General features: G+C 45.9%; 1 protein-coding gene across 2 annotated transcripts in view; it reads right to left on the reverse strand.

The window, feature by feature from the left end:
- Positions 1-511: 511 nt before the first annotated feature.
- usp19 (ubiquitin specific peptidase 19) overlaps positions 512-18499 on the reverse strand; it is a 29235-nt gene continuing 11247 nt past the window's right edge. Inside the window, exons 7-26 of one of the 2 annotated variants that reach the window (XM_008288247.1) lie at positions 18272-18428; positions 18096-18167; positions 17527-17642; positions 16080-16318; positions 15778-15970; positions 14640-14773; positions 14003-14161; positions 12882-12992; positions 12681-12791; positions 11758-11859; positions 11456-11596; positions 11253-11371; positions 11023-11166; positions 8972-9363; positions 8766-8876; positions 8293-8509; positions 7208-7360; positions 6909-7075; positions 5585-5760; positions 512-721 (exon numbers count right to left, since the gene is read on the reverse strand). In XM_008288247.1, the coding sequence (XP_008286469.1) occupies positions 581-721; positions 5585-5760; positions 6909-7075; positions 7208-7360; positions 8293-8509; positions 8766-8876; positions 8972-9363; positions 11023-11166; positions 11253-11371; positions 11456-11596; positions 11758-11859; positions 12681-12791; positions 12882-12992; positions 14003-14161; positions 14640-14773; positions 15778-15970; positions 16080-16318; positions 17527-17642; positions 18096-18167; positions 18272-18428 (3155 nt within the window). In that variant the 3' untranslated portion in view covers positions 512-580. Of the gene's footprint in view, positions 722-3254; positions 3863-5584; positions 5761-6908; positions 7076-7207; positions 7361-8292; positions 8510-8765; positions 8877-8971; positions 9364-11022; positions 11167-11252; positions 11372-11455; positions 11597-11757; positions 11860-12680; positions 12792-12881; positions 12993-14002; positions 14162-14639; positions 14774-15777; positions 15971-16079; positions 16319-17526; positions 17643-18095; positions 18168-18271; positions 18429-18499 lie in introns of those variants that run through there. The other variant, XM_008288246.1, reaches the window with a different exon arrangement.

Consider the following 18499-nt stretch of genomic DNA (forward strand, 5'->3'; position numbering starts at 1 on the left):
ATAACGAGTAGCAGGTCAGCACCGGTCACGATTCCTTCTCAGCTGCTACAACCCAAGTTACCCAACACAAACAAATCAGCCTTAAAAATAACAAAAAAAGGAGAAGATTTACACACATTACAACAACTTGAACTCTCCAAATTGACCCTAATAGTCGGCTGTAGCTTTAGATTAACAGGTCTGGTCAGTAAAAGGTTTGTTTTTTTGTGGGGGTTTTTTTTAGCTTGAAACCGAACCTCAAGGTGCGTTGGTGCGCGGACGCCCAGCAGGGGGCGCCGCCCGCCGAGCAGCAGCCGCTCTACTTCTACGAGCTGCTGGCCGGAGCTCCGGGATTATACGAGTGTGTGTGTGTTCGCGTCACTAAATGCGCCGGATGAACAGAACTTCTGATCGTTAAGTCTCGGTGGGTGTTAATGCGAGTATATTCGAGTGCGTCTGAAGGTCTTTCACGAGCGAGTGCGGTCGAGATCACCTCCAGATCTTCAAGCACTGCTCCTGTGATGGTTTTTTGTGTGTGTTTTTTTTTTAGGGACGCCCGAGCCGACAGGTGCGACTAACGAGCCTCCAGGGACGGCCGGCGCTAGTCCACCTCCTCCATGTTGCTGTAGGATGGAGCCGCACACTCCCCGGAGTGGGCGAAGAGGTCGGAGGGCACCTCGGGGGTCAGCGTGGGCGGTCCCTCCGGGTCCAGGTCGGTGCCGAAGAGCGACTGGCTAGAGGCCTGTAAAATAAACCAGTGTTGACAGTGAATCACGCTGCTGTGGCATTCTGGGAGATTTCACCTGCGTGGAGGAAACAGTGAACGACGTAAACGACCGTGAACAGGTGGAAATTTTATTTCCAGGAGAAGTACAACGCTTTGTATCATAGAAAGCAGCATTTACATGGAGGTATCTAGACGCATTATTGCAGGGAAATTAAAATAGGTTACGATCTTCTTTTAAATACAGTACTTTGAATAAATCAGTATGTACAAACAGAGAGCTCACAAAACACATCCTTCTTTGCGATCATAGTGTTACCCTTCAGTCAGGACCTTGAAAATTCACTCAGCTTCAGATTTCAGAGGTTTTAAAAACAGCGTGTGCCCCCTAAAACACAACTTCCCAGATCTCTTCGTTTCACACATTCAAGTTTTGACGCCGCAGTCGATTTTAAAACTCGACTCTACGACGTGTGAATCAGGCGTACGCGCTCTGGGCTTCGGCAGAGCGTTTAAGGCAAACGTAGGTCGCTCTCCGCCGCCTCCAGCAGCAGAAAAGAGCCGAGATTTCCCTGAGAGCCAAAAACACAAAAATCACACAAACGCACGGCTGCAGAGCGAAGACGTGATCTGTGGACAGTTTGGAGCCGAAGACGGCGTGAAAGAGTAAATCGCGGAATGAAATCATCCAGATTCTGAAGCCGTCGAAGGGAATCAACGAGGAGCATCTTCTTAATTGGGTTTGAAATTAGAAACAACCGACGTATAAATACTTTAAATTGAACATTTAAGAGCTTCAAAACTGTCCACAAATCAAGTTTACATTCAGAAGTGGAGGGCGGTTCTCAGTCTCTGGGTTGCATCATCAGTGAATTTCACATCTTATTTTGTCGGATTACAAAGAAAAAAACAACAAAGAACACTACAATTAACCTGAGAATCTAAAATCCTCAATGTGGATATGGCTTAAAGATGTTAAATAACAACACACGTCAATAGAAAACAACAAAATAAATCAGAAATTAAGTACAGTGAAGGACAGCACAGAGCGCTACAACAGGACATTTATAAAAACATCAGGGTGGATGGACAGAAACGAGTTTAAGGCCCAAAACATTGGTTTGTTTTCTATCTGAGGAAAAGGCAGCTGGTCACACACACACACAAAAAACAAAAACAGGAGATTCGCTTTCATTCATGAGAAATCTGACTTAAAACAAGCTGAACTGATGCTTCTCACACCGTCCATCTACTGCAGGAAGCCACAGCTCAGGAAGGAGCTGAATCATAGTACGAACACCTGAAGCCAGAGTTGAACCAATACACGGGAAACGTAGTGAATGAATGAGGCTAAATGGATTTTAAAGGGTTGAGCCTTGTAAAGTTACACACTACTAAGTGTTGTGTAGAATGAGACCGACAGCAGTCCTCCTTTAAGAGCAGAGTGTGATCATTAAAACCTACATACGAGGGTACTTCAGCAGGTTCTCAGCTAGAAACGAGGGGCGTGACTCCTGTTTTCACTGTAGCCCAGAAAGCTTTACATCCACAAAGGAATCGCTCTACATGCTGCCACTTTGTCAGTCTGCTGTTAAACCCTTTAAAGTCACTCACAGTATCCCACAATGCAACGGGACCAACAACATGTGCCATCGTGCATTGTGTGGAAGCAGGAAGGAGACGGACGAGGAAGTAAACTGAGGATTTTGTTGTGTTAAGATGAACTTTCTACTAAATATGTATTTTCTATGTGTGCAGTTTGTCCACATGACGAGACGAATCCAGTTATGGGGCCAAAATATCTAAAGAAAATAATTCATATGTTTAAAATACATGATTTATTTTTAGCCTTTTTATTTGATAGTGGAGTCAAGATAGAGACAGGAAAGTGGGGGAGAAGAATGGGGGACGGACCAGACCAGGGCCATGAGTGGGATTCAAACTCATGACCTCCAGGTTGGGGTCTGTAGCCCCTGTACACGGGACGCCAGCTCCACCAGGTGAGCTGTAGGGGCACCCTATGATTCATATGTTTAATGAGAGCAGAGCCAAATGTATTTTCATGGATTAATTTAGTGATTTCCCACCACAGCTGACATCCATCTGATGCATTTTAAGTGAATTAATTAACAGTAACGAGACTCAAGTGGAGCCTGAAATGTTTTGACCCTACATGGGTCACTGTGTAGTCATGTCTAGATCGGATGGAGGGAGGGAGTGGATGGTCACAGCCAAAGACTAACAGAGAGGAGAGCTGGTGTGCTGCTGCTCCATCAACCTTATTCTCTTGGACTAATGGTAGCATCTGGACTTGCTTGAGTTCCTTGAAGACGTTCCACCTCTCATCCAAGAGGCTTCATCAGCTCTGACTGACCAGTTGGGAGTTCCAGATTGGGGGTTTGTTGCTCCGCCCCCTTGAGAACCCCCAGTGGAAACTGAAAACTCAGATGTTAATGGCTCCTTTAGGATATCTGGATCTCCCACCTAGTCAGTCAGACCTGATGAAGCCTCTTGGATGAGAAGTGGAACATCTTCAAGGAACTCAAGCAGTTGCTACGATTAATCTATGAGAATAACCACGACCTGGATGACTGAGAATCTTCACGGACATGAACCTTATTCAGCCGACCTTCCACCCAGATGTCTCATCACGCCGGTCGGGTAAATTAGGTTTGAAACCACCTGAGCTGCAGTATCAGCTCCAAGCTCTCCTCTCCTTCTCCTTTAAAGGGTTTCTGTGGACAGTACAGGGAGTCAGGCCCCTTGTTTCTGGGTGAAGTACCCTCGTACCTCCTCTCTGGTTCACACCTTCTTGCTTGAACAACCCAACATTCATTATTTACTGGTCTCTGAGCTCGGCAGGTCTCCGCCCGCTCAGGTCCAGCTGGCTTTGTAAAGCAGAGGGTAGACCAGATTGACGAAGAGAGCGAGCACGGCCGTCAGAGTCCCCAGGACAAAGTACCGAACGCAGTCGTCGTCAGGATAGTCCGACATCCTCTGCCTGCGGTGCCGTCGCACCGACCCTTCGGCTCTGTCTTCGTCTTCCTCGTCCCTGTTGGTCTGTCGCCTTCGCAGCGCAGCAGAGCCAAACAGTCCGCGGGGCCCTTTGCTGTCCGGCCCCTCCTCTTCCTCCTCCAGTTCCCGCCATATTAGAGAGGCCTGCGATTGGCGGAAACCGGTGTCAGCTTCTGGGAAAAGGCGTGGTCTAACAAATACTACGATTACAATCAGACACTGTAAACACATCTAGCTGGTGATCTGCAGGCAGCTAGCTGACGGCTCACGGACAAACTGGGTCCGGCTCGTCTTTTAGAACCACACGGACAGGTGAGCATTCAATTTAGAGCTAAACACAGGCGAGCACATGGAAGGCAGGTTTTTCCCAGAATGTCTACAACTGGTGTATAAAAGGAGAAGTTTCATGTTGAGCGAAACACAATCGTTATATGAAGAACACACTCGTCACATCACATCTGATTCAACACATTTGTTCTGAAGGTACGCTGCAGAGTTCTTTGTTCTGTTTGCACACATGCGACACGTCTGCTAGATCCTGAGGTTTACACACAAACACAACACTTGTTTGTTAAACAGGAAACTCCACAGGGCTTTTTGGTTTTTTAAGAATGTCAGAGTAGGGACACTAAGTGTTCTCTGAGTCTTTGTGGATTTGCAAAAGTCTAAAAGCACGAGCAAATCATCACAAGCGTCTCTTCTGCTTTTAAGTTCTCCACCTGCTGCATATTATCCTTGCTGTATTTTATTTTTAATAGAGATGCTATGAAAAAGGCAGCCCAGTTAAGCGAAGCTACAAGAAACCAAGCACAACGAGACGCTAATCCTTCCCGACAGTGGAGCTTTGTTGCGTTTAGATTAACGGACCATCTCGATGACGGATCCTCCCATTATGAACCCACTGGGCTGGTGGTTATTAGGAACCTCAGAGCTGCTGTCGACACTAATAGAAGAGGCGTCGGCTCTCTGAGGCTTTTTAAACACCCAGGCTTCTCTCTCCGGACCTGGCAAACGCTTCTAATTCCTCGTTAGCGGCCGACACGTTATTGATTTCCCAAACCCAACGAACGGAGGAGTCTGTGTTAACAGCTTACAAACAGTGGCATCGGCTCTCAGAGTAGCGGGAAAACGGACATGCTTCACTGTAACGGGAATTTACTACAAACAGGTTCTCTTTTCTAAAGGAAACTGATTCTGGATATTGTCATGTTAACCCTCACAAGAACTCCTGTCAAGAATCATGTGTCTATACCAAACTTCAAGCTACAGATCTATCTACAAGGTCTAAACAGCCGATGTCACATTAATAAATGCAAACACTACACATAGAACACAGCCTGGACCGTTTCCTGATTCCCTAAAACCACCATTTTCCTGGATTGGACCCACACTGGTGGATCTAGAATCCATCTCAATGGATAAACGGGTCAAATTAGACCCCAAACAGCCTCAGAGGATAAAAACCTGTAGCACCTGTACCAAAGTATAACGTTTTAAAATAATTTGTGTTTTGTGTCACTTTCAGAAAAATCATCAAATTCCAGGCTAACAGACGTTTAGGATGTTTTTACTGCTGTCAAATCTGACCCACAGCAGTATGTCAGGGTTAAACCAGTCCTACTCTTTACTGTGCACCAGTATTACTGAAGTGTTGATGTGTTATCGACCTGTTTTATTGGATTCTGTTTACCAAGAGCACGACGCACATCTCCTGTGAAATCCTTGAAGCCTTCAGTCAAACTTCTCATTCAAAATGTTAGAACAGATACCGTACAATGTGAGTTAGCGGAGGTGAACTAAACCTCTGCAACCACACTCAGTTTCCATGACGCCACCCTGGGGTTGGTGTTCCTGCGTTTCTCTCACCTGGCTGGCGGTGGCTCCAGCGGCGGTGGGCGACTCGGCTCCGACGGGCCGCAGGAAGCGCGGCGGCCTCTCCACCGGGGAGTTGCGGCGGCGGTAGAACAGGACGTAGGCGTAGCGCGTCACCACCTGACTCTCCTCCACCATCGTCACCGTGCTGTCGTCGAACAGACGCCAGCCTGAGGGACGGCGGAGGGTGGAGAGGAGATGGAGGGCGGAAAAGAACGAGAGGAAGAACCGTAAGAATTAAACAGAACTACCAGATAAATGAAGGAAGTTTGAGCCATCGATAATAAACCATGCTGAACCCGGTGACCTCTGTGCAGGTATTTCTCCTTCCTTCTACTGAGTGTGTCTAACTGTTTTCTTTACTACAAGAAACAACAACAACCTCCGACCCACAACCTGAACACTGAACATTTCAGGTTTTGCTGAGGACTTTGGATCGTGCAGGAAGCAGCTCTGCTAGTTGTTTTTTTTAAATTCTCGTGTCCCTGCATGCAAATATCCTTTTTTTTTTCTTTTCTCCAAGATGGCGCCCTCCGTGGCAGACGTCTCTGTTTCAACACTGAAACACTTTATTGTTGCTTTATTGTTGCTTTTAATTGTTTATTGCTGTTCTTATTGGCTTGTTTTATTTATTTTTAATGTATCGTCTTTTTCGGGGGATTGAACAGAGTAAGAATTTCATTGTGTAGTACAACTACCTGTTTTGCTGTGCATATGACAATAAAACTCTTGAATCTTGAATCACAAAACGAAACAACAGCTGAGTTTAGCTCCGCCCAAGACGACTCTGGTTGGTTTAAAGAAATACAGACAAGTCAGAGGATTGTTTTTTGTACGTGTGATTTGTCACTGTCAGTGCAGTGACGCTTTAAGCTAGTAGCTGTCTGACTTTGTCAACGCGAGGCCGCATGACTGTAATCAGGACATAAAACATCTGCTGTGTTCTTACTGTGTTCATGATGAATCAGTTGACAAGACTGGAGATTATTGGTTCAGTAAATTATTCAAAATCTGCATTCCTTCACCCAACATGTACAATTAATGCTGCATGCATGTTGTGGTGTGACATTGAAAGTTGAAAAGTTTCCTTCCTTTCTACTTTATTTGATCTGAGTGACGTCAGGTCGGTTAATCTTGAAGCTGCTTTTACTTCCTGTCTTCACTAAACGTGTATCAGAGAAATCATTCTTTTTTAAAATTAGTGTGTTTTTTGTGTGCTTTTCCAAGTAAAAGCAGTTAAATTAAAAACAGTCCTTTTTTTCTGCTGCTCTTTAATAAAAAATGATCAATAAATGAATCGTGCCATCGTGCTACTCACCGACGTCGCTGCGCTGGCTGTTCTTGTCGCTGGGCAGCCGAGCGTAGGCGGTGTAGTGGCCTCCGATCATTCCCCCGTAATGGTTGATGACTGCGTACAAGTCATAGATCGGAGGCTGCTGCATCTCGTCCTTCTGGCCGATACAGAACTTACTCAGGTCTAGATTCCTAAAAAGACGAGATCCTGTTTGAGGCCGATCTTAAACACGACACACAACCACAGAGGTCGACGTACGAGGCATCAATCACCCAAAGGATGTGAAAAACACATTTTCTCACACTCGACTGAGAGGCTCTTACCTGACGGGGAAGTCCACCATGTCGTTGATCTTGTCCCTCCAGATGAAGCTCCTGAAGGAGAAGCGTTTGAGCTGGATGATCAAAACGTTGGGCAGACGCCACAGCAACAGCTGCTTGGAGGCCTCGCGGTGCTGCTGGCACTTTGGACAGTACCTGAAGAAAAGACGGCACCGATTCAGACCAGTGATCCACATGTCTCTGCTCTCCAGTCCAGAAAGAGGACCAATGGCTCGTCTAACCAAAGCAGGAATGCTTTTGTTTGGACTCCTAGAGCCATGGACCGTGCATGGAGGTATTATTGTAGCAAAACTATTTGTAAATGTGTGCGTAGAGTTGTGTGTCTGTAGTGAGATTTGTCAAAAACATTAATAGGTGAAAGTATTTGGCTACAAGTGCTGGAAATAAAGACAAATCCTCAGTTACAGGTCAAGCGGGCCTAATGTCAGACAATAGCTCATGATGTCTCCGTTTACATCCTTGACACTACAAACAGAACTCATCTTCTCATGTCTACGTCTCCTCCGATATGTTAATCTCATCCCTACAAGTTCACGTTTGCGACTCCTCTGGTTTGTTGCGTATTAAACCCCAAAAGAGATGCTCATAGTTTTAACTGCTTATGACACTCATGATGACGTTTAGCTTATTTAAAAAACACCATGTGGACATGGTAACAGGTTTATACACATGAAGGGAGGTCTTTTTAACCTGAAGGGCAAAAACAAAAACACTACAAAGTTTGTTTCAACTGTTTATCATCTGCAGGTTAGATTTGGATTGTTGCTTGAACAATATTGTTATAAAACATCATTGTGGTCACTTGTCTTAATTTAGATTGAAGATGTTACCAGCAGATTAAATCATAATAAATTATATTGTGATCTGGAGTCCTCTGATTCCTGCAACACAGTCGATGTTTTAAGCTAATTCAGAAAATTAACCTCCAGCTGGACTATTTTCTGTCTCACGTTACACGACTGCACTAAAGTTTCTGCTCCAGTGTTTGGGTGAGCCATCCCCGACAAGACAGAAATCTTGGACAAAGTCTATGTTATATAATTTTAGAGAGTCCAGAGGGTTCCTACCAGGCCTCCTCCGGCGCCAGCACCTCTGGCTTGGTGAAGAGGTTGAGGCACTGCTCCAGGGTGAAGTGTCCGGCCCTGGCGGTCTCGCTCAGAGACCCGGGATCCTCCTCGTACTCCAGCTCCTTGGAGCTCACCAGCACGTACTCCTTCAGGCGCTCGTTGTTTTTCCACACCAGCTCCAGCGTGGCGTCCTCGGGCAGGTCCGCCAGCGCGTCCTCTGCAGGGCGGGGCGGTCGACAGGGGAGGAAACAACACTGTCAGTGAGCTGAACTTGATTTGTTTTTGTCGGGTTTAGACACAACAAATAAAGCAAATAAAGCTCCTCATTGCAATAAAACACTTAAGTTTCAGTGCTTTAACAAACACAGAATGTTAAAAATAAACAAGCAATTTTGCAAATCAACTGAATCTGAACATTAGCATGACAACAGCATCCAACTAAACGTCACTACTGAAGGACATTCTGCTTGTACCCTTCTCATCCAGCCGTTGCTCCTTGTTGTTGGAGTCCAGCAGAGCGATGTAGAACTGACTGGCGTGGCCTGATGCCGACTCACTCGGGTGCTGATACCCCGTTACTGCAGCTGCACAAAGTGGCAAGAACAAGAAATGAGAGGATGGATTTGCAAAAACACAACAATCACAGAAACACTGGAGCGTCCATCTGTTGCGTTTCTACCTTCAGGTCGCACCGCCTTCTCACAGGAAGTCTCTTTTTCAGCGTGAGGGTCCAGAGAGCAGCACGAGGTGGACGAGACGGGCTCAGAGAATCCCGAATCCGAAGTCCGAGTGGTGGAGATGGACGCCTGGGAGGAGGAGAGCGAGTCCGACTCCCCGGGGTGGACCGCTGAGGCCTGAGCGTACTCCGCCTGGGACTCGGGCAGCTGAGAGGGGCTCTCCAGCTCCGGGTCGCCTGCTGCTATGGTGCCGCTGCCGCCCACGGCCTCGTCCCCTGAGCCGGGACCCTCAGGAGAACCTGCTGGCATCGGAGGGAGGTCTACACGGGACTGGGGGGTTTCTGGGGACGTCCTGCCCGACTGGAAGGGAGGCTGGAACACGTTGACGGAAAACCTGCGCAGAGGAAGACATGAGGGAGGGCACGGGAGGTTTAGTTAAAATTAAACACAACAAGAACAAATAATCGGGTTAGTGGGTTTTCTTCTGGCTTTATTTCAAGCACGTTCTGGAAAGAGAACCGAGGCTTGCGTAATATTTGGCACCTCTGTGAGGAAGAGGGCGTTCTCTGTTCTTACAGGCTGACGGTTCTGAGCACTTATTTTGGCCAGAGATGGTTTAACTAACAGCAGTCGTGAGCACAAGTGGCCCTCAGCCGGTCAGCTCCATCATCTAATGCCATCAGATAGTAGATTTTGCCTCTGGTGTCATTTCGCTCAGATTTAATCGCTCGTGTGCCGGATGGCTAACATTCTTCTCAGATCTCATTCATCCATCTGTGCTGCTGGCATGGATGAAAAAAAACTAAACACAGAGAGCACTGGTCTGATTACACTGCTGTTAGCTGTTGTCTAAAATGACATTTCAAGCGATTTCGAGCAGCATTTTACACTAACGTGATGAATAAATGCTTCACTTTAGCTGTTTTATACAAATAAAAGTACAAACACGTAGTAATTCTGGTACTAATGGATGTTTAAACACAACGGTTCTCTTAGGCGTTGATTGTGTTAATTTAATAGGTGATATTTTAACTTTTTACAGCCCCTAAGTGGCCAAAAAGACAGAGCTGACAGTAGAAAGATGACAAAAGGGAGAACCTCATACCAGGGATACTCAATAAAAAAATCTAATTTGCTTCTTTATGATAAGAAAAATCTAAAGTCAATAGTTGAATAGTTGCCAGATGTGTTGGTGATCGTTCCCGTACACTTTAGAAATATCTGAAAATAACTGTTTTGGAGAATTATAGGTAAAGCGTTGTGCTAAATGCTGATATTCAAAGCCCCGGGGAGCTGTGGTTTTGTAATTTCTCTGAAGAAAGTGTGAAGAGAAAAGCCAGATATCTAAAATAACTTGTAAGAAGGCTGCTACAAGACACCGGGGCGAGGTGGCGACCCCAACAAAACACCAGTGGTTGGATATTGCTCAAGAAATCTGTCACAAACTTCACTGTTGCTTTTGCACTTCTGGCTACATGTTAAACTGCGTTTCCTCGTCTTAGCGCTCTGTGCAATCACAAGCTGAGTCCAATCGAATAAACTGTGACTGCATGACTGGAAGAAACATGGTCAAAATGGACAATCTGCAGGAGTCAAGACAGTGGAAAGGAGTCGCAGATAGACTTCTAAACAACTGCAGGAATAATCTTGAGTGAAAGACGAATAACATTCCCACAGCGACAGTTATTGTTTAGCTTTGAGAGAAAGGGAATGAATTACAAGAAGAGGCCCTAGCTAGATGTCAAATGTAAAATAAGGAGGCTCACGTTTGCTGCCTTGACCTGAAAAAAAAAACATGAAGGTTTTATTTATTATGGAAATGTTACCAACTCAAACATTTACTCGGTTCCCAGGTGCGTGTCTGAAAGGGCCAAACAGAAATGCTCGTCTCGCTTCGTTTATTTTTTACAAAATGTCCCACAATTGAAAGAAATTGAGTTAGCTAGAGGCTAATTAGCATCTGTTGTCTCTGGGCAGGTGGAAAACTGCTCATATTTAACGTGAGAGCGGCGCTGCAGCTGAAACGAGAACGGAGGAAGCGAAGGCCGAGTACCTGGAGTAGCCCTCGAGCAGCTGGCTGAGGCGGGAATAGGAGAGCCGGGACTCGGGCACGCTGACCAAGAAAGGCAGACCCACGTTCTCCGAGTTGGGTCGACACAGAGCCTTGTGATTGGGCCAGTGGGTCCTCTGACACACTCTGGGGGGAAAATAAAAGAGGAGTTTAAGGGATTTCCTCCATCCTGTCCCTCTCTGGCGGTGTGAACATTTTGCAGGAAGACTCACTGATTGCAGTAGCCCACGCGATAGCACCGAGTGCACCGCTTCAGCTTGTCTTCCTCGGACACCGGAGGCTTCAGGCAGGCAGCACACTTAGAGATGGGGATGTTGGGAACCTGGAGTTTCTGAAGGGCAAACAGAGGTCCATTAAACACTGGGTTATTTAATATGAAATGTAAAATGAGGGTGTTTTTCTTTTCTTTTTTTACCTGCTGCACTCTGAGCAACACCACTCTCTCTTTGGCCAGGTCTTTGGAAAGCACCTCGAAGCAGAACAACATGTCGGAGGAGGACACCGTGTCCAGGGAATGGGACGGCAGGAACATGCGCTGGAAGCGGTTCTTTCCCACCTGAGGGCAAAAAAAAGAGAATAAATTAGGTTTCGTCCTCCAGTGTCCTTGAGCAAGGACCTTATTATTATTTTCGTTTGTGCTCTGTGAACAGTATCCAGTTATGAGCACTGCTTTGTGCTGCACAGAATATTAAAGCCTGAATAGTTTAAATTTCTGACCTCTGCCAGTCTGAGGTTCTCCGGTTTGACCCTCACACTCCTGGAGATGGACTCGAGGACTTCAGCAGTGCTGGAGTTCTCCTTGCTCACGCTCACCAAAAACTGAGACACACATGCACACAAGAGTAAAGAAGCAGCTTTGCATGATCTCAAATCATGATAAGATTTCTGCACTATATTGTTAATTTACACTCCAAACTACCAAAACCTGCAAAATGAAGGCAAGTTATCTTGATATAAAATTGCCAAAATGATCATTTAAGAGCCAGAAAATGTAAAAACTCAATCCACATCGTCAACTTTCCAATGACACCTGAACTACTCGTTAGTGACACGTTGTGTCATCGCAAAACTGAACCAAAAATAAGTTTAAAATCAGGATATTTAATCAATTAATCTATTTTATCTATATTAAAAATTAGCCAAAAATATCGTGGCTGCACCAGATTCAGTGAAAAACGTTCCTCGGCACAACTGAGAGCCTTTGACTGACTCAGTAGTGACTAAAACGTGACAAAGATTCTGGGACTTTTTGGCAGAACTGGGCTGAACTGCAGGCTGTGTCTAAACAGAGCAGATTGTAGACAAGTATGGAAAAAAAAAACTACCGTAAGTCGTAAAATGTCTATAATATGTAGAATCAACACCTGTGGGCACTTGGAAAAATGTTGATTCCAACTTGTTTACATTTTCATAAAATAATTAAAGAAATTCAACTTTTGTTTTTGTTTTTTTTCTTTCATTGAATTCTAACTTGGCACAAAACACACATTTGAGTTCTTCCTACTTCTAACCGCTGTGGTGCTGTTTCCGTAGAGGTGCAGGAGGAGAAACGAGCCCACAGTGAAGAAAAATGTGACGGCTCAGAGGGTTAGTATAACAGTACTGTCAGCCAAGACTAGAAACCACTTCTATTATCTTACCTTGATGGGTTTTTTATGAGGTTCCTTCGCAAAGTAGAAAACTGAGAGCACCTTTTGTTTCTGGGGCAACGGGACGGGCAGGTAGAGGAACGGGTCGAAGGTGATGGACACCTGGAAACAACAGAGAAGTTAACAGATCCGCAGCACTGTCTTAAAGTCAAACATCTGGTGGGAGTCGTTTTTTGTGGCATGGTGCGTTACCTTGGAGCACGTGGGGCACACGAGCTTGGACTTAAACTGGCCTTGGAAGAGGTCCACGATGAAGGAATCGTTTCTCATCTTGTGCCTCTGCCAGGCCTCCTCTGCCACCACCTGCACCAACAGACAAAACAACATCAGGCTTCAGCAGACGGCAGCAGCAAAGGACTCATGAGCTCCTGTGTAGCAGAAATTACAACGCGTGTCAACCAGAGGGCTGCGCTATGAAGCTAGTTTGACATATCGGGGGTTTCCTCGTGTGAGTGGGCTCGATAAAAACTAAAAGCCCAGTCAGAGATAACAACAAATAGAAAGGTGGTTTTCAACTTTCTTTGCATCCAAACTCTGTTCGTTCACATAAAAGGAGGCGTCATGTGACTCGTCTTCTGCACAAAACAAAACGATCGTGTGTCGCCTGCTTCGGTCAACAGGTTGTTTCAATGGAGAACAACGAGGAATGTAATAAATCAGGAGGATAAAATCGTTTGTCGTTCGTTTATTCTGCTTAACAAAGCAGCACATTACAGACGTTAAATCTTTATACATTTAAACATGTCGTCCTGAAGTGCATTAAAGTCCGACGCTGCCTCATGATGCAGCCGACTGCTTTAATTTTTGCCCTAATTAAAGTAAATTAATGTTATTGAGTTTATGTTCTTTGCTATAAATACCAGCAGAATAATCAATCTGTGTTCCATCAGCTGCAGTACCAGCAGAGTAAACGGACCGAGCAGCTAATCAGAACCAAATACAAAAACATATTTATGGGGTTTCTGCACCACCAGCTGAATGCATGCAAGTTTCCATGGCAACACGATGCAAACAGTGCGACAGCGTAGCTAAACGGCTTCATTCAGCGGTTTTCGCAACGTGCAGCTCGACAGGTTTGCAGATAAAACAAATTCCTTCAGCTGAGAATCTGCATCGCTCTCAGAGAATCATCAGGAAACGATTTGGTTAAAGAGAAATCATCCGGACCAGGTCGGCTCCACAGCATCAGTTACCATGGTGATCCAGCAGAGAGCCACCTTAACACTGAAAACTCTGACTCTGGGCTCAACGTACCTCGCTAACCCACTAACCCCGTTTCCAGGCACCCGACAGGTGAGAAACAAAAGCCCTACCTCGTCCAGCCGTCCGTCGGAGTCGACCGTCTCCGTGTACGGTTTATTCTGAATGCGGTTCAAGTCCTCGTGGAGTCCGTCCAGCAGGAACGCCATGAACTCCTGGGCGTCGTGCTGGGCGTAGCCCGTGAACTGGCTCGCTTTACTGGCCACAATCGCCTGCAAAACAAACAGAAGGTGAGAGAAAGAGGAAATGAATGCACTGATTTGAAAGAGATGAAGGCAGTTGAAACCAGAAGTTCACATCCACTGCATAAAAAGACATAAAATCCTTTTTTTTTCTCACTATCTGACATTAAATCAGACTAAACTTTTCCTGTTTCAGGTCAGTTAGGATTACCAACATTATTTATGTTTGCTAAATGTATTTAAACTTCTGACTTTGAAGAAAGTAATAGAGTAATATCTCTCATTATTCTGGCGTTTAGCAAATAGAAATAATGTTGGTAATCCTAACTGATCTAAACCAGGAAAAGTTTAGTCTGATTAAATGTCAGACAGAGAGGGAAAAAAAAAAGCTTTTGTGTCGTCTATACAGTGTTCTTCTGGTTTAAACTGTACGTGACCTGTGCAGCTACAGAAAAGGAACAACGTCTCATAAAGTATATTTTTAACATCCAGGGTTCTGCTTGTGTACCTTGAGTTTGGAGGGTTGGAAGGCGTGATGAGTTCCCTTCCAAAGGGCCCTGAGCAGCACAGCGAAGCCGATGGCGAGTCTACCTCCCGTCCCCAGTGGATTGTTGCAATTGATCTCTGCCTCGAACGCTCGATCTGGAGACAGATAACAGAGGCAGACGTCAACCAAACAGTTCAAATGGAGATGCTGATGGACAGACACTCCCAAACACTCCCTTCTCCACCAAGAAGAACCAGGTGCTAGTTGGCTGCTGGTGCTGGGGCCCAGTGCTGAGGTGGATCAAATCAAAGACCAGAGACATCCTGACAAAAAACACAACACAAATAACCACTTGTGTGTCCCATTCTGTGTTTCCGTCGGTCTCGGTGGTCACGATGACCCCGCCTCCAGCCCCTGACGTACTCTGTTCTTACACTGGCCCGGCAAAGAGTCGGTGCTCGCTAAGCACCGGTTTGGAGAACCTGGAGCCGGTGCTTAGGTGGTGGAAGCACAAAGAACTGGTGCCAAGTCTGGCTCTGAGCTAGCACTGGAACCAGCTCGGTGGAAAAGAGCTAAAAGAAACCATCAAAGCTTGACCACATCTTTGTGTGGATGAACGCTGAAACAAAACCTTAAAAACTATTAAACAGTGACGAGAAACACCTGAAAGCAAACCTCAGCGCAGTAAACGTCCAGGCCAGAGTGTGTGTGAAAGAAACGGTCCTTTTAGCTGATAGTTAAATATACAAGAATACACATGCTTAAGCCCTTTGTACTTCTGTGATATTATTAAATTTTCTATCAACCTTCGGCCATCATGTTCAAAGAACTAGGTGACCCAGATTTTCCAGCTATTACTTCAGTGTTTTTTAAACGCTTAAACTGCAGAAACTACAGTATTTCTGGCTTATGCAGATGAATCCAGTGGAAGTTACTGAGGCCTAATTAAACCAGCTCCTGTGGGCCAAATCTGTGAAGCCGAGCCATAATAAAACGACTCCGGTTTATTTCTCGGGCCGCTGTTTATGGCCGCGGTACAAAGCAATAAAATGAGTTGTGCCTTTGGTCAGCGTTACGAGCTTTTCACCAGAGTGGTATTGAGATCACGTGTTTTCATTGGTTTTAAAAGGCCTAGAAAGTGGTGAAAGAGAGCATTTACCGTGAAAGTAATCCCTGAGTTCTCTGGTGTTCGACAGGGACTGGATGACGCTGTTCATGAAGCAGGTGTTGCCCAGGTTGACCAGTCCCGTGAAACCAGGCAGGCACACCTTCTTCTCCTCCTCCTCCTCGTGGCGCTCGTTGCTGGCAGGCGGTGCGTGGGTCATGGGCTGCACCATGCAGGTGGGTTTGGGCTGAGACGGGAGACGGCGCGCCACCATTTAATGATTTTTATCGTCACTCCCGGTTCAACAACAACACGGTAATAATTAGCTGCCATTTAAACTGTACAACACGACTCACCGTGGTAACGGCGGGCTCCTGCTTGGTGATGGCGACGTGCTCGGAGACGCCGCGAGGAGCCACGGTGTCCAGACCGCCGTCCTCCACTCTGGGGGAAGCCTTGGGGGCCTTCGGTTTCTCCTCCCCGACCCTCGGAGGCTCCTCTTTGGCGGGGAGGCTGTGCTGGCTGCTGCCTGGCTGACTCTTCTCCATGCAGGCAGGACTGGAGGGTACAGCGACCTTGGCGCCACCCACTGCACCTTAAACAGAGGAGGATGGAGCTTGTGGTTAGAAGATTCAGGTCGACCGGGAGAGGATGGACGAGACCGGACATGAATGAGTAAAAACCTGTCATGTGTCACAAGTCAGTGTTTCTTCAGAATCTGGGTTCGAATTGCAGGAAAAATAAAATTTCTGAGAAAGAATAGTTCCCTTTACATGCAAGTAAACAAAGAAGATCTGCAGCCACCAGTCAACTGGCAGGAAACTGATCAGCAGCTATTCTGATAACTGAATAACCTTGACTTTTTTTTTTTTTTCAATAATCGGCAAAAGTGCCAAATATTCTCCAGCTTCTCTAATGTAAGGATTTGCTGTTTTTTTCTTATCATCCTGTTGACTGAATTTCTTTGGGTTTTGGTTAACCAAACAAGCCACTCAAGCGACAGGAAACTGATCAGCAGCTATTGGATAATTAAATAATTGTTGTATTTTTTGGGGGGGAGTGCCAAACACTCTACAGCTTGTCTAATGTAAGGATTTGCTGTTTTTCTTAAGCTTATAACACTGTAAAGTGAATTTCTTTTGGTTAACCTGCAGATTGTAGAAATGCACCCACCACTCAAGCGACAGAAAACTCGTCCGCAATTAGTTTGCTAAAGTAATAATCTTTTTTTTTTATAGGCAACAGTGCCAAACATCCTACAGCTTCTCAAACAAAAAGATTTGCTGTTCTACATCACTGGAAGCTAAATGTAGTTTGGGTTTTGGAAGACACACGGTAGCACCAAACTCAATTGTTGTGCCTTTCTAACAAAAAATTTGTCCAAATGATGAACCCATAAATTAAATCTAAACCATCTCCAGTCCCATTTCCGAGGGCGCCGGACCTCGGGGTCACACAATCCCCAGGTGACATATAGATGAGCACACACATCTACTTACTGGCTAAGTTCCTGCTACTGAGATGTGCCTGAAAAACACACGTGAACTAAACACGAGAGCTGCGCAATAAATTGGTGTCCAAAAAAATATTAGAATGAAGCTTATTACTGCTATTACTAAAGCAAGTTAATAATGAGGTGATTCTGGCCCACGACATGTAGAGACGCCACTAGAGACCACTTCTGAGCTGTGACTTTCCTTCCTCTGCTCTCTATAGTCAGTGCTTCTCTACAACATCCATGACCGACCGACGGCGTGTTCGAGAAAGTCGAGAGCGTTGACAAGTAGAAGCCTGGCAGCAGACCTTGTGTGGCCGGAGCCTCCAGACCCCCCCAGCGCTGGCTGTGCCTCTTCTTCAGGGTGATGTCCAGGCGGGACGGCGTGAAGGAGTAGCTGCACTGCTCAGGCTGGATCAGGTTCCTGCAGGAGGTGAAATGAAATGTACACATCGCACACGGATTAACGGACTAAAGCATTAATCTGCTACCAGTGATTAAATATCCTCAGTACGGTCTGATGATGCTTTGGATGTCACATGTCGACTACCTCGAAGCATAATAGTCTTTGCCAAGTATGTAGGAAAAGAAAACTTTGGCACATGGGGGGTTTTTTCAGCCCCTTAAAACTACAACCTTATCTCCTTTATGCGTTTGACCTGATGCAGCACCAGCTCTTTGGCACTCGTTCTGTTTATTCATGGCTCACGAGGCTCAAATAACGGATCCAGTTTGTTGGCAAGGTTTCCTGGAACGCATCGGTCCGGCGTACTTCTGCAGTTAGCTCGCACATCAACAACAGGAGCGACGTGCTAACGCTGCCCTTTCTCCTACTGCTCTTTTGAAACACTGTCATCTGAAAACTTCCACCGCTCACCTGAGTTTGACTTGCCACTTGAAGACCGTGTTCGGTCCACAGTCCGCATGGAGCCGCAGAAAGTTGGCGTCGCTGTAAAAAAAAAAAGGACGAAACGGGAATGTTTGAGGAGATTAAAACAAACCACAAACTAGGGAATCACAGTTCATTCCCGGTGGCTCATTCACGTTCACTACCTGGTCTGAAAGATGAGGGTGAAGTCCTGTTCCCTGAAGATGACCCTGGCCGTGTCCCTGCAGATGCCCTTCATGTAAACGTTCACCACCATCAGGTCCGTTCCCTTCTCGTACGAATCGTTCTTCATGAACTGCAGGTTCACCATCGGCTCCGGGGCTGCAGGAGCATAAGACGGACTCACATTTAGCTGCTTTAGAGAGCAACACACCCGCATGTGTAGAAATCGT

Source organism: Stegastes partitus, unplaced genomic scaffold (assembly GCF_000690725.1).
Source record: "Stegastes partitus isolate 25-593 unplaced genomic scaffold, Stegastes_partitus-1.0.2 Scaffold549, whole genome shotgun sequence".
Classification (NCBI taxonomy): domain Eukaryota; kingdom Metazoa; phylum Chordata; class Actinopteri; family Pomacentridae; genus Stegastes; species Stegastes partitus.